General features: G+C 60.5%; 1 protein-coding gene across 1 annotated transcript; it reads right to left on the bottom strand.

Moving 5' to 3' along the window:
- Positions 1 to 15,253: 15,253 nt before the first annotated feature.
- On the bottom strand, positions 15,254 to 17,782 carry NRARP (NOTCH regulated ankyrin repeat protein). The gene has a single exon (XM_053918553.1). The coding sequence runs from the start codon at positions 17,444 to 17,446 to the stop codon at positions 17,102 to 17,104; it is 345 nt and encodes a 114-aa protein (XP_053774528.1). The 5' UTR covers positions 17,447 to 17,782; the 3' UTR covers positions 15,254 to 17,101.
- Positions 17,783 to 20,235: the final 2,453 nt, after the last annotated feature.

Here is a 20,235-nt window from a genome sequence, read left to right as displayed (position 1 = left end):
ATGCCATCTCCCCAGAGCGCCCGTCTGCTCCCTCGGGGAACTCGGCCACTTTCCACAGTGCCTCTGTGTGTCCCTCCCAGGAGGTGGGCTGTCTGTCCCCATGGTACAGAGGACGGATGGTTTCACAGCCCATCCCCTGGAGAGCTTGCCGGGACTGCGGCTGGGGTGGGGGGGCTGTGCCTGCAGCAGCCATCATGCCCTCCCCTGCCCGCTGCCGCACACGCTCACCCTGGGGACCCAGAGGTGGCTGCTCTCCAGCCCCAAGAACCGCGGGGACTGCCTGGACTTCCAGTGGCCTCAGGCCCAGGGGGCAACTATGTGGATGCAGGTGTGTGTCCGCTCAGGGAGCTGACACAGTGGAATCACCTGAATGCATGCTGGTGGCGGGGCGGGGGGCACTCAGTGTGACAGAGGCAGGAGGTAGCCCAAGTGGGGAGCCCTGACCCCTCGGATCCCCCTGCCTTAGCCACTGACCTGCCCCCGGGAGGCATTTGAGTGTGCCTGTGTGACTCAGGGGCAGAGGTGCAGAGCCCTGGCCCCACTGCTGCCCAGGCCTCCAGGGGGGACCTTACGCCTGCCAGTCTGGACCCATTCCATTCCCACCGCCCTCCCCCCACCACCGCACCACCCTGTGCTCTGCAGTCGCCTTTTGTGTGGTGACTCCCCAAGAGTGGCCCCCACCCTCTCCCGCACCCCTCACCAGGTGGCCTCAGTGCTGCCGCCTGGTGGCCACATCTCCCCACTGCCCTTACCTGGAGCCCAGCCCATGGAGAGGGTTGCCTGGCCTATTGGGGGGTGGGGGGACAAATGCTCAGACCACATGTACCCAAACAACCAGTCCAAAAAGAGGAGAGGGTGGGAGGGGCCCTCGTGGTGGGGGCACCACTACAGTGAAGAGGAATGTGCCAGGAGCTCCATCCTCCGGCAGGTGCCGAGTGTACCTGGCAGGAGGCTGTGCAGCCCCCACCTTGGAACTCAGCCTGATCCCTGCCCTCGGGGCCATGGGCTGGCTCCCCAAGAGCCCTGCGTGGTTTCAGCCCCTTCCCCCCATCTGCGGCCCTGGGCTGAGGTCTGGCCGAGGGGAGGGGATTGGGTCCCCACGCCTGGAATCTTGGGGGCTGGCCAGGCCAGCAGACCCTGGGCTCAGGGCAGAAAGGAGAGGCCCTGGCTGGCGGCCTGCCCAGAGAGGTAGGATGCTCCCTGCTGCCGGGGCTCCCTGGGTGGGGGCTGGGTGTGGCGGCCAGGTCTGGGAGCCCCAGGGCTGTGTCAATGCCCCCGCTCCCCCAGTCCACCCTAACCCTGCATGCTGGGCGGCAGCTGGAGGCAGCATCCTTGACCAGGAGCCTGCACTGGAGGGCTGTGTGCAGCCCTGCTGTCTGGTCAGTCTTTTCAAGGCGTGTGTGACAGATGGCACCCAGAGGCGCGGACTTCTTTGTGACTTCATGTTGTGCCTTTCAGTTGTCCTACTTTTTATGTATGTCTTTCTTCTTACTTCTTGCTTTTTTGGGTTGTGGTTCCCCCCAATGTGCTGTTCCATTTCCCTCCTTAATGGGTTGGCAGTTACCCTACAGCCCTCGTCCACCCTCCCGTGGGCAGCCCAGAGCCTTCGGGGGGGGGGCGGGGAGCACATGGCAGCACCCTTGAGTCCCGCTCGGTGGGGCCAGCAGGGCGCTGTCCTTAGGGCTGCAGATGTCACAGCAGCTGGTGGGACATCCTCGTTCTTGAAGAGTCACTTCCTCTTGGGCTTTTCCCCTCAGGACATGATTTTGCTGAATCCTTTGCAAAGCCTTTGGGGACTCAATGGAGCTACACACCCTGCGGAAGGATTTGGGGGGTCCTGGCTACTCCACATGGCAGCTGCGCACAAGGGCGATGGCGCGGCTTTCAAAGGAGCCTGGTGATCTTCTGCAGACAGGCCTTGCTCATTTCTAGTATTTGTTCCTAGAAACCATATACTTTTTGGTTGGTGTTGGGAAGGGTGGTGCTGTATAACACAACATACGCTGAGAAAAGTGTTCAAAGCAAAGTACATATTGAAGTTTTCTCACAAGGCAGCCGCCGGCGCGCACGCCCTCTGGGTCAAGAGACAGGACACGGCCCGTCCCCCAGGAGCCCCGTCGTCGGCTGGGAGAGACCTGTCCAGACAGGGTCGGGCTCCGTCTGCCGACACTGCGGCTGCGCTCGGCCACCCCTCTGTTGCAAGGCAGCCCCTGCCCCCGAGTGCAAGTGTGGGGTCTCTCGCGAACCCCACGGGCTCCTCACTCTGCACCTGTCCCCACCCTTCCCCCTCGGCCCCCCCCCCTCTGCAGGCCGAGCAGGCCTGGGCCAGAATTCCTGCCAAAGGGCAACATGACCCCGAATCTGATGGGAGCGAATGACCAGTGAGCAGAACTGAATGTCCCTTGACATCTTTATTTGCTCCATTTCCCACGGTCCTGCAGCTGAATCTGGGAGCACTGACCACTGACCCCACTGGGTCGGCTGCCGCCTCTTTATGGGCAAACCTGCGACGAATTTGGCAGCATCTTCAACTGAGCTTCAAACAGAACCTCAAGGCCTCTCCCAGAATCACTCCCTCCTCAGAGGCCCACCACTGAGGTCACATGACTTGGGCCTTGTCCCTGCACCCATCCCCATAACAGTCCACTTCACCTGTGACAGCCAACAGGCCGAGGCTGGGCATGTGTCCAGGACCTCGAGCAGTGACCACATGGTCATCCCTGGACACCCCTGGACGTCCTGGCCCTCCCACACTGCTGGCCCCCATCCCAGCTGGAAGTCCGTTCTTTCCCAGAGCTGATTCAGACGCTGGTGCCTCCCTGAGGGAAGGAAACGGTTCCCGCGCAGCAGCCTCGAGGTTTCCTGCGAGCCCCTCCCACTTCCCCCACGACCTGCCACGAAGCTCCCTGGTCACTTCCTTGTGCCTCCTCCTGGGAAGACGACAACCACTTAATAAAAGCTTTAGCCTTTTAAGGGACCTGCAGTCGCCAGGGGAAAATGGCAGTTTGTCCAAATGCAGGTTCCATACTCGGGTGGAACCAGCGCTGTGCCTGGACCCGCATAGGCTTCCCGGCACCCTAAGCCTCCAGAGGCCCCAGACCAGGCACCGGTGGCGACGCTCTCCCTGCCTGGCCCACTGCTGCCCACGTTGGGTGCCGACCCTCTGGTCTAGCCCAGCCTCCACGTGCTGACTGAAGAGTGAGGGGGCCTGACTCAAGTTCATGGGAAGAACGGACGACGCGGCCTGGAAAGCCCTAGTGGACAGCGTCACGGCCCCACCTGCCCTTGGGAGGCCCCGCGACTCAATTCCCTGGTTCCTCTCTCCGTGAAAAGGGCGTGTTACAGAGCAAGAGGGTGGGGGTGGTTCACGATAAATTATTACAGAAAGGATTCCGCCTTTCTGTCTCTGGAGGTTCCTTCCCCCCACGCCCACCTGCTAGGTTCGCAATGCCCGCCGCCAGAGGAAAGACGTCTCTCAATGCCAGAGACTGGTGAAAAGGAAAGGAATTGTTTATTCAAAAGTTACACAAACTTAGAATAATGACCTAATGTCTTCAGTAAGATACTAAAGTCCTCTAGAATACCCACAGATGCACAGTCCTTCCCTCTCCCTGTGCCCAGTCCGGGGTACCGTGTCTCAGGAAAAGAAGTAGAAGTCCGTGATTCAGGCTCCCAGCACCATCAGCTGTGTGGCTGCTGCGATCTCCAGTTAATCCAAAGCCATGTGGCACCTTCTCATGGCCCAGCAGCAAGAGTCCTTTCTCCCCTTTCTCTATGGCTGCAAAGTCTCTCCTGCTGCCTAAGCCGCGTGGCAAGAAGAAGCACTCCAAAACCTCGTGGTCCTCTTTACTCTCCTTCAGAACCGCGTGGTCCTTTTCCCCACTTCAGAACCACATGGACCTCTATCTATCTACTTGCTTCAGAGCCTCGTGGTTCACTCCTTCCTTCAGAGCTGCATGGTCTCTTCTTTCTCCCCCATAACCTTGTGGTCCTCCCTACTCTTTGAAGCCGCGTGGTCTCTCTCCTTTACTTCAGAGCCACATGGTCTCTCCTTTACTTCAGAGCCGCATGGTCTCTACTTCCCTTCAGAGCCACATGGTCTCTCCTTCCCTTCAGAGCCACATGGTCTCTCTTCTTACCTATGGCTGCCGGGCCTAGGTTTAAATCCCAGTTCCCATCTTCCTTTGCAGCCCATTTCCGACTCCTCCTACAGTCAGCTACACCTGCCAGCATCCCCGTATTCTTCCAGCTTTACTGGGCTGCCATAGTAAGTCTGGGCAGGTGTGGCCCCATAGCATGGAGCCAATCATCTCCAAGCTCTCACGCAGGCCCTGTAACCAGGGGGAGTTGCTTCCCAGTCCCATCTTGGGTGGAAGCCACTCCCATCTCCCTGGCTCAAAGCAGGGCCACAGCTACTTAACACATCCATGAAACCAGTTAAAGGTTATAGATATGTTAAATGACTGTGCCAGGGGTTAGCTGCAAAGCTCTTGCTACCCAAAACAACTCTGAATGGCCCTGTTCCATGTGTCCTATCCCCCCTGGCTCAGGCCTGTGGGGGTGAAGACATCCTACATACATTTTTCTAATATTTCCTGGACACCCCGAGTCCTGGACCCCATTACAAATCCCTTCTTGGGGCCCTCCTCTTGGCTGCACCCTGCTTCAGGCGGAATGCCCTTTGTACTCACCCCAAACAGGGGGCCCACGCTGGGCCCTGAGGATACTAATCAGCAACTGCACCCCGTGGCTTGGGGGCACTCCCTTGCCTTAGGGCTTTTGCTGCTACTGCCTTCTTGGTTAAGGCCACTGTGACCCTAAGGACTAAGAAGGGCGCCGGGCGGCTCACTGGGCTCAAATAAAAAAGCAGAGCCTCGCAGCCATCTGCCCACAGGCCTCTTACGCAAACCGCACTTCGCGGCCCAGGGACCCTGCACTGCCTGCCTGCTGGGTGCCTGCGCGCCCCAGCCGGATTCCAGCGCACAGACCTGCGACTTCCCCACCCAGGCAGGGCTGCGCAGCTCTGACCAATCAGAGAAGCTCTGTTCTGACCTCCATAGTGCCTTCCGGGCCAATCAAACTGAGAGGATTTGGCGTCCTCCTTTGCGGACCAACCAGGAACAGGGGCGGGGACTTCCGTCCGTCTAAGCCCGCTCCCCGAGGGGTTCGGGAACTCGAGGATTCCGTGTGTCACGGGTCTGCCAGGCCTGCTGCCCCTAAGGGAACCAGCAGCACTCACGCCTCCGCCGTGGTCCGAAGGGTTGTTTGCCGAGCTGGCCACTTAGAGAAGCTGGCCAGAGAGGCCCAACGGTCGCTGGTTCGATGAAACACAAAGCTCTGCTTCAGACCGCGTAGCAGCCCCGGCCCCCCGGACACCCCGAGGGTTCCACTCGCCACTGCTGGACCGGCAGCAAGCCGTCCGCCAGTGACAGAGGGCCGTTCGAGAATCAGCAGCAGTGGGGGGCGGGGTACCCAGCAATGAGACCGCGGAAAGCGACAAAGCGCCGCCCAGGGAAGCCTATGTGCACGGTTCCGGGCGCCTCAAGTTGCCTCCCGGACTGCGCAGGTCTTGGTGAATGGATTCTGTACGGCTCCCCCGTCTCCGGGGCGCAAGCCGGCCTTAGTAGCTAGCGGTCCGCAGGTTTTTCTCACTGGCCTGAAACAGTCCCTTGGGGACAGGCTGCTGCGTCTGCGGTGGCTGAAGTCCTTTTGGAGGTGAGCCCACCCGGGGCGCCGCCCCTGCCCTCCTCGGGGACCCAGGAACCTCGCGCCCGGATCACGTGCTCCGCGGAGCCTGCCCCCGCGCAGGTCTGACGCTTCCGCCTGCTCCCCACCCTCCGCCCTCCAGTCTGGCCGCCTGCACTGACGGCTGCCTGGCGTCTCCGTCCGCAAAGTGGGCAGAGACCCTGAAAAAGCCTTAGCCGAAAGCATCGCGGTGGGTCCCTTCTCAGCGTCAGACCCGCTCCTTTGGGGGTCACCAACTCACCTTTGCGGTAATTATGGGGCGCCCCGTGCACCTGTCTGGGTCCTGCCTCTCTGCAAACGCAGGCGATGGAGGGGGATGCTAACTGCCCCTGGTGAAGGAACCCCACTGAGGGGGGGCGGGGTTTTCACTGTGCTCGGAGGAGGTGAAAACCCAAACCCCACTCTGCAACCTGGAGGCTTTGTTTCCTGGGAAAGACACCTCAAAAAAAGTCTTCAATCTCCCTGGAACAGCCCGTCAGGCACACAGCTGCCTGCGTGCCGCCGAACTCTATCCAGCGAGCACGGATTCGTGTCTAGAGGAAGCGCCGAACCCGACCACACCTGCCCGCGGCCACCTGAGAGTGAATGCTTCCCGGAACTGCCGCCGCGGCATCTGCGCGGACAGCCTTCCCAGGAGGGGCGGAGCCGGCAGTGGAGCGTCGAGGCGGACTCACGATGGTGACCTTGGTAACGAGTGGACTTAGAGAGGGAGCACTGGACGGGGATCCCTCTTGCCCCTCCTCGTTACTCACGTGACCTCCCTGGTTTCCCAGTCTGAGTGCTTTGCCTGGCGCGGCGCCGCACCAGGAAATGCTCCTCCCGGAGGGGGGCGGGCTGCCGACTCCGGAAACAACCTGGCTCGATCGGAGATGCTTGCAGATGCAGAGCTTCATCAAGAGAGGAAATGCACAAATTAACAAAGGGCAGCCTCATATAAAATGAAGAAAGCAGGCCAAGGGGGCTCTCGTGCCGACCTTGACTGCAGAGCCGAACAGGACTGCGGTGTAACCGCTCTCCCGGCCTCCTTTGCTCCGGACCACCGGCTCCTCCCCTTTGTTTCTCAGGACTGCACGGTCACCCCCTCCCCACGCAGCCTCGTGTCCTGATTTGCAGTTCTTGGCTGTTTTGGAACAGACCCATTTTGCGGGGGGGCTTATCTGGCTGGCTATTTGTTGAAGGCCAAGAGTGCAGTGTCTTCTCTGACAAATATGCCCCAAGATTGTGAAGTTATTCTTTTATGTTTTCTTCTAATACTTTTATCATTGTACATTTACATTTAGGTCTGTAATCCATCTTTAAAAAATGTTTTTAAAATCCTCACTTGAGGATATGTGTATTGATTTTAGAGAGAGAGGAAGGCGGGGAGAGAAACATTAATGTGAGAAACTTCAACTGACTGCCTCCTAGAGGCGCTCTGATATTTTTTCAAGAGTTTATTTACTTTTAGAGGGAGGGGAAGGGAGGGAGAAAAACATCAATGCATAGGAGATACACCAACTGGTTGCCTCTCACACGTCCCCCGTCCCCCACCGGGGACCTGGCCCCCAACCCAGGCATGTGCCCTGACTGGGAACCCACCTGGCGACCTCTCAGTTTGCAGGCCGACACCCAGTCCACCAAGCCACACCAGCCTGGGTTTAATTGGTTTTTAAATAATGTGCAGTAGGGTTCAGAGCTCTCTTTTTTTTCATATGGATGAAAAACACATTGGTGTGTGCCATTTGTTGAAGAGATTTTCTGTGCCTCGTTGAATTGGGTTAGCTTCCTTGTTAAGAATAATTTAACAGTAGGCATGTGAAGCTATTTCTGCGTTCTAATCTATCTCAGGGACACACGGATAAATCTTTTCTGGTCAGTTCCACAGTCTTGGTTACTGTAGGAAGTCTTGAAGTGTTTGATATCCTGTAACTCTGTGCTTTATTTTTGAGATTCCTTTGTCTACCTTTTGTCTTTCCAAATGAATTTAAAAAATCATCTTGTCCATTTGCATGCACATGTGCACACGCCTGGCTGCCCCAGCAGTGATTGCATTGACGCGGACACCTCGGCCGTCCTGCCTCTTCCAGGCAAATGAACCTTTCATTTCGGTCTTTTATTTAAATAACACCTCCTTAGCTCACCCAGCTTTCATCGAGTGTCTCTTTAAGTATTTTGTGTTTTGTGATGTGATTGTCATGGTGTATTTTAAACATTTTTAACTGAATTTATTGGGGTGACTTTGGTTAATAAAACGTGCAGGTTTCAGGTAGGTCTTTCATTTTTCTGGGTCCTACATGCTGGATATAGGAACATGGTGGCTGCATGACGACTGTATCCTGTGACATCGGTCATTCACTTGTCAGTCCTCGCACGGTGACTGGGTGCACAGTGAACTTCCCTCCGGCATCGAGGCCCCAGGTCCCAAGCCTGCGGCCCTCGAGGCAGCAAGCCTGGCACAGTGTCCCAGTGAGGCTGGCTCTAGGACCGGGCTCCCGTCCTCTGGGCTCAGCGCCTGAGAGAAGGAGGTGGGCTGTGACGGTCCCCGGGGGCGCGGCACCCTGGTTGGAAAGGTAAGGGACAGGCGGGCATCTTAGTGATGCCATAGCTCTTACTGAGGAAAAGAACTCCGTGAACTGAAAAACTACCGATGAAAATCCACGTGTTGTGTTTCTGCCAGATTTTTTCTAGTGAAAACAACAGAAAAAAGGGGAAAGAAGACCCCTTTCCTCCCACTCCCCGACTCCCCAGAAGTTACTGAAACACGCCACAACATGCATGGATGTCAAAGCACTGTCCGGATGTCAGAACAGGGCAAAAAGGAGCACGGCCACACGAGCCCGTTAACATACAACTCCCGGCAGCTAACCCGGGTGCTAGGAACCGTCCGGTGGACCCGGGGCCTTGACTGGGGGGCCTTGGAGAGCTGTGGAGGGTGATGGAAATGTTCTAGGTTTGGCTACGGCATTAGTTTTGTGGGTGCAAACATCTCAGTACTTGCCGCTCTGAATGGCTGCATTTTATTGTGTGGAAATTATAGCGCCATAAATTGATGTTTAGGAATAAAAACGATAAGCCTAACGATCTCCGTTCAGCCTCTATTAAAATGAAAAGAAGGAGCGTTTTATTGACCCAATGACCTTGGGAACTCAAAGTGCTGGGTTACTCATTACTCCCTGAGATAACGGTGAGGAGGTGGAGGTGAGGAGAGCCAGGAAGTAGGAGCACGGGAAATCTCATCTGCACTCACCTGCTCCCCTGTTCACGGTGGTAGCACAGGCCTCCGCAGCGGTCCAGCGCCTCTGGAGCAGAAAGTGCACGAACATGGTGGTAGTCACCTCATCCGCAAAAATGTTTGCGGCGGAAAACGGGCCGGAGAGCGCGGGGAGAGCGGGACTGTGCCCACCGGACCCATCACGCACATGGGTCAGGCCTGGAGACGCGCCCCAGCCAGCGCAAGGCCGGCCTTCTGCGACCCTCGGGAGGACTACCGTCCTTCATTCTGGTCCTCCAGTGCCGGGCGGTTTCAATTCGTAGGGAGTTCTTCATTCCGACCTGCAAGGCTCGAGCGCGGCATGGACTCCCAGCAGGAAGAACAGGGCGGAGCACGCGGCACCGAGGCCAGGCGCCGACTGCTAGCCAGGCACGCATCCCCCAACGGCCGGGGCCCCCCTTCTGCGACCCCACTTCAAGCTGGCACAGCCTTGAATAAAGACGTGAAAAAGAATAAAAAGAAACCGCTTTAAGTTGTAGTGGGGAGGGGCCTGCAGGAGGAGGTCCCCAGCCCGACCCGCCGATTGTCAATGATACCAAATCAGCAGAGACACCAGATGATTTCTGTTAAATTGCTACCCCAGCAGGAGAAGGTCTTCCCCTCGCCTGGCAACAGTCAGCCAGTGAGAGGTCCTCACAATGCAGCCAATGAAAGGCCACTCGGTTTGGACCACCCAGCCTCCTCCAGTGGGCGCTGTGTGTAGCAGCCCCGCCCTGCTGCCGCATTTCGCTGTGAGACTGTTTCTCTGCGTTGTCCTCTGGGATAGATGGTGCGTGGTTCCCCATGACTCTGCACGTCCATATCCTGAATTGTAATTCTTTGTTGTTCCCGAATAAACCCATTTTGCTGGACGAATACCTGGCTATTTTTTTTAAAGTCAACAGACTACATTTCCCAGCCGTCCTAGCAGCGGGGTTGGTCACGTGGCTAAGTTCTAGCCAATGGCATGTGAGCAGATGTGGCACGCGCAACTTCTAGGAAGTGCCCTGGAAAGAGAGGACCCTAGTCAACCTGTAGTTACAGGCTAGTTAACCTCTTCCTCCTCCTTGCTATTGGCTGCAATGTAGACTTGGTGGTTGCATCTGAGTCACCCTCTGAGCCAACCCAGCAGAACAACGATATCCGAGGATCCCCGTGTGCTAATGCCACGTGCCAGCCCAGGTCCACCTGCTGCAACTTCTCTGATGAGAAATATGCACATTCTGTCTTGTTCACACCTCTCCTGTTTGGCCTGTTGTCACAGCTCTTTGGGAGACTTAGGGGACGTTTTGGGCTTGGTTCCCTTGAGGGTTCTTGGCCACAGGCTATTGACGAGGAGGCGCACAGACCGGCAGAGGTGGGTTTTATCTGCCTGGGGAACTCCTACCTGGAGTAAACGTGGTCTTTGGGCTCCATCTCTGAGCAGGCATGACTTCAGACAAAGTGAGTTCTTACCTTGCACGTACCCAGCACAAGCTCTTCTGTCGCAATGGGGAGTGTGGGGGCGGGGGGGTGGTGGTGGCCGGGAGAGTCTGCAAGTCCATTGTCCACCTCCACAGGACTGTGAGGGCCTTGCCTGCCCTGGCCCCTCTGCTGAGGCTCTGGGCTCTGTGGGGTGACCTGGTAGCACCCTACGACTCGTCCTGATGGTGCTGAGGGATGGATATGGTCCAAGCCCTGAAGTGTGGTACATGGTAGCCATGTCCACAGACCTGCCAGCTGTCCACTCATGGCCCTGGGGCCCTGGAATGTACTATCTTCTCCACTTCAAAGGAGAACAGCACACATTGCCGGTCAGTGGATGAGGACGGTGAAGGGGTTGTATCCCCAGGCCCTGGTTTGGGTTTCGTTGTGGGGACCGCAGAAGCCAGAAGCCGCTACTGGGTCAACACACCTGCCCTTTCCTGAGACATGCTCAGGGTTCTGCTGACCACCGGGAAAGGGCCCCTGTGCCTCCCCTTCCACACGTGGCCCATCTGCCCCAAGCCCCACAAATTGGCGGGGTTGTAACTTCAGCAACAATGCCTGGGCCTGCGGGGAGTTTTCTCCCGGGGTGTCCCAAGTGAGACCAGGATGGTCCTGGACTCCTCTCACCCTTTCCTGCTTTCTCCTCTGGGCAGTCTGCATCGCCACCCGGTCCTCACAGACAGTAAAGCCAGTTCTGGTGGCTGCAGGGGGAGCTCACTGCTCAGAACTGGCTGCAACCTGGTCACTCCCATCCGAACCGCTTTTGGCTCCCTAGCATGCCCCTCCCGCCGCTGCGCCGGCGCAGGGTCCTCTGGCTGTCGGCCTGCCCCTGCCCTCTGCACGGGGCCAAAGGACCCGCCAACCCCAATGTACCCTGGCCACCTTCCGGGAGACGAGCGCTGGGCTCCCGGGTAGCGTGGGGCGCTCTCTCAAACCCGCGAGGGTGGTGCGGAGCGCAGGCCAGACAACCGTAGCCTAGATGTCTGCTGCCTCTGGGTATAGAGCACCTACTCGCAGCAAAGTGCCAGAGGGGTCGTCCCCGCCTCGGGCCAACCAGCCTGGGTCCTGCGCCCCAGGACGCAGTGCCTGCTATGGCCGCGAGGCGGCAGCACAGCCCACGCTGCGTGGTCGTCGGCCAGAACCCCTACCTAGGTCGGAGCCACGCCTTGGGCCAGCCAGCCCAGGACGCGTCACCCGAAACACCCCCACCCACTGCAGACACTGCCGCCGTCCCCACTCGTGGGATTCCCGCTCGGTGTGTGGGAGGAGAGTCCAGGCTCGGGTCAGGGGGCCTCCTGGGCCAAGAGGCAGGCTCGCGGGGTCCCCCTGCCCCCATCCCGGTCGCCCTTCGGACGTCGGTGGGCAGCAGTAAAGGCCCTAGTCTCCCGCTGGGCCCCGCCTCCACCCTCTCCCGCGTCTCGCCAAGGCCTAGAGTCCTCAGGAGCCTCCTCTGGGGGCTCCCCATACCGTATCTCCTCCGGCGTCCACCCACGTAGTGCTGGGGGCACGCAGAGGTGTCCCACCGTGCGCCGCCTCAGCTCAGACCCCAACCCGCGCGGGGCGCACCCGAGCCCCGCGCACAGCGGCGTCCGATGGGTGCGCGGGCGGGGGATGGGAGAGGCGGATCAAGTCGCGGGTTCTAGGCGGTGATCCCAGGACGGGGATGACAGCTGGTCTCTAGCGCTGACAACTCGCGCCGGGAGAGTGGGTGCGCGGGGCGGGCTGCGAGCCAAGGGCGGCGGGGAGGCCTCCTGGGCCCCCACCCGGCCCGGTGCGCTTTCCGGGTGCGCGAGCGGCCCCGCCCCCACCAGCGCTGAATGGTCCCCGCTGGTTTTGAATACAAGATCGGGCCTTTGTGGATGCCCGCCCCTATCCCTTGCCAGGCTCCCCACGGCCCGGCTCCCCCAGCCATCGATGAGCCCCCAGCCTCTCCGCGCTGGCTTTCCCAGCCCGACCGCCGAGATTCCCCTTGCCTGCCTCCCATCCCGTTTTCTCCAGCCTCCCACCCAGCCAGGATCCCCCGGCCCTCCCTCCAGTCCCTCCGCTGCCCCCTGCCGCCCCCCAACCCCGTCCAGCCCGCCGCCAGCCCCTGCCCGCCGCCCCCCGCCCTCATTAGCATAGCAGCTGCTCGCCGAGCAGGGACCCGCGGAGGAAAGGGCAGAGGCCTCGGGAATGAATGGGGGCCGCGTCTTTGGAGGGGGTGAGAGAAGAAAGACCGACAGACGGACGCTCGGAGGGACGGTCCGACGTCGAGTTGAAGAATGCGCCGGGCCAGGGGAGGGGAGTGTTGGGGGAGCGGCGCCGGGGCCTAGAGGTGGAGTGTGCAGCGGGTGGTGGGGGAGGGCCGGCGGCCTCCGGAGACCTCGAAGCCCCCAGGAGAGGGCCTCGCTGGAGGCCCCGGGAGGAGCCGCTGCGGCAGTTCCCAGACCTCCCACGGCCCCCGATGGCCTGCGCCTTCACACTCTGCCCTCAGGCTTTGTCCCCCAGCTGCCCCAGCACAGCCGCCTTCCCATCCTTCGAGGTCCAGGTGGACGCAGGCCTGTCTGTGTGCTCTGCAGAGGCCGCAGCAGGCCCTGGGGCTCCCTGAGGTCAGAGCGGCAGGGCCCCGCCCCTGAACTTATTATGTGTACCCCAGTCCGAAAGGGCCTGTGCTGAGCTGCAAAGCCTTTGGGGGGCAGATCCAGAGGGCATCCCCCTTCTGTCTTTCTAACCTGTCTTCTTGGCTCTGGGCCCTTGGTCCTGGCCTCCAAATCCTGCTCTCCCTCCTCTGGCCAACTCTGTCCTGGCTCCCACACTGCTGCCTTTAGCCATTGCTCTTTCTGGCTGACTGTTTTCCTGCGTTTCCTGGTCTCTCTGGCATCCATTCCAACAGTAAATACTTCCTGTGTCCGGCCAGGGTCCAGTCAGGGAGGTGAAGGACTGGGCTGGGCCCGGTCTTTGTCCATCTGGTCTGTCTCCTTTCTTCATGGCAGCCATTCTGGGGGTCCCAGTGGCCCAGCCCCAGCCTACCAGACTCCCTGCTCACCTGGGTCCCTGCTGTCCCTGGCAGGGACCCCCTCCTGGTCTCCACACATGCACACACACCTGCAGGTCCCAGAGGCCAGGCAAAGGCCAGCTGGGACGCCTCCTCACTGGAGGCTGGGAAAGATGTTTCTGCCCATGACAGTCTGTGTGGGGAGGGGTGACAGGGACTCCCAGGTGACTCCGCTGCCATTAGCACCAACTCCCGTCTGCTGAACGCAGAGGTCCCGGAGCAAGTGCATGCCCTGTACCCTCACCCCACATGGTGGACAAACTGTGATTTTAGAGTCTGCTTGCCGGGGCTCTGACAACAAAAGGGTGACCAACCACGTGTCCTTGGGGCCCCTGGCACCCCTCACTGCCACCAGGATCCAGGCTGGAAGGGATGTCTGCTCACAAAACAGCCCCTGGGGAGAAGGGCAGCAGAACCCGCCAGGGCTAACCCTCCAGGGCTAACCCACCAGGGCTACCCCACCAGGGCTGGGCAGGGCCTGGGCTTTCTGTCCACACGGAGGAAACTGTCTCCTGGGAGAGGCCCAGCCTGTCTCAGTGCGGTGTGTCTTTAAGAAGAGCGGACTCACGGAGAGCCGCAGACGGTCTTGCCTGGTGGCAGCCGTCTGCCTGGAATGCACCCCAGCACCGGGGCTCCACCGGCCTTCGAAGGGTCTTTGGATGGCTCCCCCCACTCCTGTGGGCAAGTGCCCCAGTTCGGAAACGAAGGCCCCGCCTGGCATGCCTGAGGGCCGCCCATTGTGCCCAGGCCTGACTTTACTTTCCAGGCAGCCCGAGTCCAAGTTCTCGTAGCCACTCTCCCTGTGGTGGCCAGGCATCCCCAGCTGGTGCCGGCAGCCCACTTGCCCCGAAGCCAGCTTGTGAGCTCTGGGCAGACACTGCCTCCCCAGGGGCTTACTTGCATCAGATATTCCACTCACCCTGTGGTGTCTAAGGCTGGGGCAGACCCACTATGGCGGGCCAGCAGGGGGACAGCTAATGCCTGTGGCACCAGTGTGCTGGGAAAACCTTCAGGGGCAGCACGGAGCAGGAGACAGAGGTGGCATGGAGGGAAAGGCTTCTAGTTTGGGAAGGGCATCGTGTCTGTCCAACTACCCTGCTGACAGAGGGGCCTGAAAGCGGTGGGGTCACGGCCAAGTGGAAACGTCTTCTGCCTGCCCTCTGCCCCTGAGCGGCTGCTCCTGCTGGGGTGTCCTGCAGCCCTCCCGGCCCGGCCCACAGGCGGCTCTGCAGTGGACCCACATCTCCACCCGGTAGGAGCGGGAGCAGACACCTTGCTCCCTGCTCACAGGCCAGACGCTGCCCTCCACGCCGGCCCAGCAGGCCTCCTCCGCTCCCAGACACCAGCAGGGTCACAGAGGAGAAAGGGGCCTTTCCTTCGTCAGAAGTGAGCAGCTCTGGTGTTCCTCCCAGTGTAAGAGACGCCGTCTGTGCTGCAGGTGGTGCAGCATGGACCCGCAGCAGCCGGAAGAAGGCCCTGGCCCCCGTGGTCCCCATTTATCAGGCTGGCTGTGGGTCAGGGCTGGGAAGAGCTGCGAGCAGGACTTTCCATTCGGAGGCCTTGCTGCTTTGTGGGGAAGCAGAGGACACGGACCAGGCACCTCCTGAGCCCTGTGTGCGGCCCGCTTGGGTCGGCAGTGGCACGGGGCCCGGAGCCAGTTTGCCAGGCTCTGTCTTTCGGTGAGCACGAGCCAAGCATTGTGTAGACGTCACCCGCAGCCAGCATGTCGCAGCCTGACCCTCGGGTGCCAGGCCCAAGAAGAACCAACAAACTTTTTCTTTCCTTTAATATAAAAAGATCAATGAAAAATTTATTTATAAATTTTTCACGCTGGGCTACAAGTATATCGTACACTCAGGAATGGGCTGCAGACGCCGTCCAGTTAGAGGTGGTCAGACCGGGCCCCATACATAGCTTCCATAAGCCTAGAAAGTCTTAACATTAATTAACATAATTAAAAAGTTATTTGCATCTAGAAAAAATATACAGAAAAACTCCTTTTGGAGTAATCTGTGCCTCAGTTTCAATGTCTGCTTGTTTCACTGACATTATCAATATATTCTTCTCACACAGGGCTTTATATAAAGCCACAGATGACTGCCCGAATCTGACCAGCCACGTCCAAAGGGCCTCCGCCCACCTGTGTCCTCAAGTGCTCCCCATTTTTGCACGAAGGGTCAGCAGCACTTCTTCTACCCAGGAAGCCTCATTTAAATTTGAATAATTCAGTCTCCCTTTTATTTCTCAGGATCAAAACAACAAGGGGTGTGGGGTTGCATAGAAAATTGGAACCTCGGAGACCAGGAAGGGCGCCTTTCGAGACCGAAAGTGACGCAGAAGCACCGCCTCCGCCCAGGTCCCCCGGCAGCCCCATGGCGGCCCCTCCCCCACGGCAGGATTTTGGGATTCCAATCGGGTTCTCGAAACTCCAGGAGGCTGCAGAGGGGCAAATAGTCCTTCAACTCACTCAGCAACTAGCACAAGAGATTCACAGTCTTATAGGAATTTTATAAAAATATAAATATGGGAACACTGTCGCCTACACAACGCTGGATACAACGCTCTTTAAAATTGGCTTTATAACCAAGATTCAACAAATACACCTAAGACTTGGCTTAAAATATGTTAATATTTTATACTGTCATAAATGTTATGACATTTAATCGTGGCAAATCCATTTACTTTTTTAAAAAAGTGTGCAACCGACTGTTAACTATAGTAGAATTCTCTAGACAAGGTAGGGTCCCCACCACCCCCTCCATCACCGCCCTACCCGAGCACCCAGGCTCCCGCGCAAACTTTGCAAAACCAGCAGGTTTGGGGATGGTGGCCGGTCGCCGAAAGGGAGACCTGGGGCTGCTAACACGCACACGGAGATGTGTGTGCACGCGAGTGTGAGTGTGAGAGGGAACAGCAGAGGAGGGGAGGGAGACTGAAAGAAGTGGGGTGAGGTGCGGAAGAGAAACAGGAGCGGGAGGAAGTGGCTCGGGCAAGCCTTCGGGCTGGGTGGTGTTTTCAGTGCAACCGAGAAACGACAGACTCAAGTTTTTAGTTGTAAGACTAGGAAAAAAAAAATGCACCCCACCCCCCAATAACCACATTGACCACGCACAGTATTTTCCAAACAAAAACATCAGGCGCACGAACTTCACCCACAAGTATACACACACGATAAATAGTTTAGAGCCCCAGCAACAGCACAGCGTCTCCTCCGGGCGCATCGGCCGCGGGTCCCGCGGGCGGGGGGCGCCCTGAGCCCGGAGTCCCCGTCACCCGCCTTCCACCTCCGGAGAAAACATTTTGAGCGGAGGATCCGGTGTCTCGGGATTCCGAACTTGCTGGTAGCGAGACTCAAATTTCAAAGGGGCTGGAGCCCGCGCCCCGCCCCCACCCGCGAGGCGGAGGGCGGGGGCCGTGGGAAGCGCTCCGGCCCAGCTCCGGGCGGCCGCGGGGGGGGCGTCGACCCCGGACAGCGGGCGCAGCGCGGGCCCGGTGTGCACGGACGCGCGCCGGACTGGTCGTGGCCGCGGCGCCGAGGGCCGGGCGCACACCGAGGTAGTTGGCTGGAAGGTACAGCAGAGGCGACACGCGCGGGTCCCGCGGCCGGGTCGGGGTCCGGGCGGGCATCACCGGCCGCTGCCCGCGTACTTGGCCTTAGTGATGAGATAGAGTACGATGTCCTGGTGGCCGCCGAACGCGGCGATGTGCAGCGCGCTCCAGCCGTCGCGGTTGGCCAGGCGGATGTCGGCGCCGAACTTAACTAGCAGCTTCACGAGCTCCAAATTGCCGTCGATGACCGACTGGTGCAGCGCCGTCTGGCCCTCGGGACCGAATGAGTTCACGTTGAACTCACAGTTGGTCATGTTCTGCAGCAGTGACTGCAGCTCTTGCGTGTTGCCCTTACGCACGGCCTCCTGGAAGATACGCTGCGTCTGCGGCGCCGAGCAGGTGGACAGCTCGGTCTGGCTCATGCTGCCGCCGGACGCGGGCAGCTGGTCGGGCCGGGGCTCAGCGCGGGCCCCCGGCTGTCACGGGGCCCGCCTCGGCGCATGGGCGGCGCAGCGCCCCCGGGCCCCGCACGCCGCCCCTGGGCGCTCTGGGCGCTGGGGGCCGGGGGCCGCCGCCGCAGGGCCCCCGCCGCATCCAGCCGCGCCCGGGCAAGCGGGCGACGGGGGCGGGCGCTGTGCTCGTGGAGGCCGGCGGAGCCGGGGAGGCGGCGCCGCCGCGCTCTCTGGTCCCTGCTCGCTTCGGCTGCAGCTCCCAGGCGGATCCCACGCGCCACCCCACGCGCCGCAGCACTCGCCCGCCCGCCGCGCCGGGGCGCCTTTTACCGCCTTTATATTTGCATAACAATGGGCGCCCGTGACGCGCGCGCCGGCTGTCAGGCGATTGGGCGGTGCTGCCTGGGGGGCGGAGCAGGGGCGGGTCGGGTCGGGGGCGAGTCGGGAGGTGCGCTTCGCGGCAGGGGGCGCTGGTCGCCGGCCGCGCGGGACTGGGAGCCAGGAGGCCGTGGAGAGGTCCTTGCTCCGCCGCTCCGCCGCGCCGCCGCGCCGCCGCCCGACTCCCTGGGTCCCCCGCCCTCCCACTCCGCTCCCCGAGTGTCCGTAGTCGTCCCGCCCACTTTTCCTCTGGCCATCCGGGGAATTCCAAGCTCCCTGCGCTGACGGAACCAGGCTCGAGCTCCGGGCCGAGCACGACCCCCAAGTGGACCCAAGGGCGGCCTATCCTGGGTGGGGGTTCGCGAGCATCTCAGACTCAGGAGGTGCGGGCAGAGACCCTGATCTTGCTCGCGCTGGGAAGGCGGGCCACGGACCCTCCGCGTCCCCGGCAAGACCCACGCGAGCGCACGGTCCACGCGGGTGACTACTCCATGAGCAGCTCGGGCGAGTGGCCTCAGCCAAACGGGTCCTTCCCGCTCGACGGCGGCTCCCCTAGTGGCCCGGATCACCCCGTGTTTGTTCCCCAACCCCAACCCACCTCGCTTGAACCCAGCCTTGAGGCTTTCAGTCCTGTCCTGAGGAAGCAGCAGCCAGGTCTCCAGATAAAAGCCCAGGGCTGGGGGTGGTGAGGCAGGAAGCTCCGCAGTGCGGGGGGGAGTCAGCCAGCTGGACCCGAGGGCCTGCTTCCCCTCTCCTGGCCTCCCCCATCCGCATGAATGGGGACAGGAAGACCTGGCCAGGTGAGCAGCCCCAGGTGAGGCACCAAGGACTGCTCAGAAAAGGAACTCTGAAGTGACTCATTTCCAAACTGTAAAACCATTTTAATTTACACCCTAACACTCCCGCCAAATTTCCTCATTAGGATTTTACAGTTTACAGCTTGGCTGCGGTCGCTGGGAATTAAGGAGAAATGATTCTCAGAGCTGTAGGCTGGGCAGTGAGGCCAGCAGCCGGGCAGCACGCAGGGACTTGCGTTCCTTCAGAGGCTGCTGGGAATTCCCCAGGAGGCAGCTCTGGGCCTCAGCTGGGGAGACCACCCAGTTAGGTCTTGTTTGGGGATGGGGATGGGCTCCCCACCATGCCTCTCGATGTGGGTGTGCCCCCACCTTGCCCGGTGCTCTGGGAGGGGTCATAGCCAAACCACAAGAAAAACTACGTAAGGCCACCCCAGGGCTGGCTTTCCCTGGCCCGCTGCATTCCGACCCAACCCTGGCTGTCTCCCCTGGGGTTCTCCTGGTAGCCAGGGCCGCCTGCATCCCTTGCTCTGGACCTGCTGAGGCTGGTGGTCTAGCCAGTCTGCCCAGACCTGTTCCCCTCAGGAGCGCCCCCCAGAGCAGGTGGGTGAGCCCTGGCTGAGCAGAGAGAGGAACCAGAGCCCAAGCTCCAAGTGTGGCCTGGTCACAGGTGTGACCCAGGGCTGCCGGTCCTCAACCCAGGGCTGCCGGTCCTCGACCCACTCAAACCGGGAGGCTGTGTCCCTGGCCTGGTGAGGAGGCTGGGGTCAGATGCTGCTGAACTGTGAGCATGCAGGGGGTGGAGCTCCTGATCACCCCCAGACCCCTCACCAATCCCCCCCCCCCGGCCCCATGCCTGGGACCAGGGCATGGGCTGCCATGGAGGGAGGCCGAACCTAGGACAGGGGCCCTTGGGGCAGGGCTGTCTGCCTGCTGCCTGCTGCCCCTGAGCTCCCCCAGCCAGGCGGGTGGGGAGGGTGGCCTTGCTCTGAGAGTGCGTGCGGACAGCCCAGAGCTCCTCCCCTCACGTCAGTGTTTTCCACGAACCTGCCAGGGCCCAGCCCTGCACAGGGCCATCCCCAGAAGGTGGTGGGTTCACAGACAGGCCCCCACCCAGGTGGGCTCAGGCCCCCTGGTCTGGAGAAGGGCATCTGGAGACTCTGCCGGGCAGGGAGCAGAGCCTCAGAGAAAAGTCCCATTGACACCCTCGGCAGGCGTCATGGTGGGCAGACAAAGGGGCCCTGTGAGCTCAGTGTGGGAACTCGCGGCCATCACCACAGGCCATGAAATTGGCAGCTTAGGCGCCCCCGGCAGGGACCATGTGGTTGGAGTGGCCACGGGAGTCTAGCCTGTGGTCAGCCGCCACCCCACCCAGCCTGCACTGGGAGTACAGGTCAGGTGGGTGGGTCTGGACCTGTCCCTGCTATGTGGCCATGCCCCAAGCCCCCCTCACCCAGCTGCTCCTATGTGGGCCCTGGTGACGGCCACGCTGTCGTGTGGAGCTGAGGGACCGGGGAGGCTGGCGCTCCTTCGCTGCAGCCAGGAGGGCAATTCCGCTGCACGTTGCGCTAGTCCACACCCCATGTG

This window comes from Desmodus rotundus, chromosome 1 (assembly GCF_022682495.2).
Source record: "Desmodus rotundus isolate HL8 chromosome 1, HLdesRot8A.1, whole genome shotgun sequence".
NCBI classification, from domain to species: Eukaryota; Metazoa; Chordata; class Mammalia; order Chiroptera; family Phyllostomidae; genus Desmodus; species Desmodus rotundus.
The sequence above is the reverse complement of the archived record's forward strand: the minus strand, read 5'-3'. Positions and strand labels throughout refer to the sequence as shown.

Bases quoted from the DNA above. Each gene is read 5' to 3' on its own strand.
- NRARP (XM_053918553.1), bottom strand. From the start codon at position 17,446: ATGAGCCAGACCGAGCTGTCCACCTGCTCGGCGCCGCAGACGCAGCGT.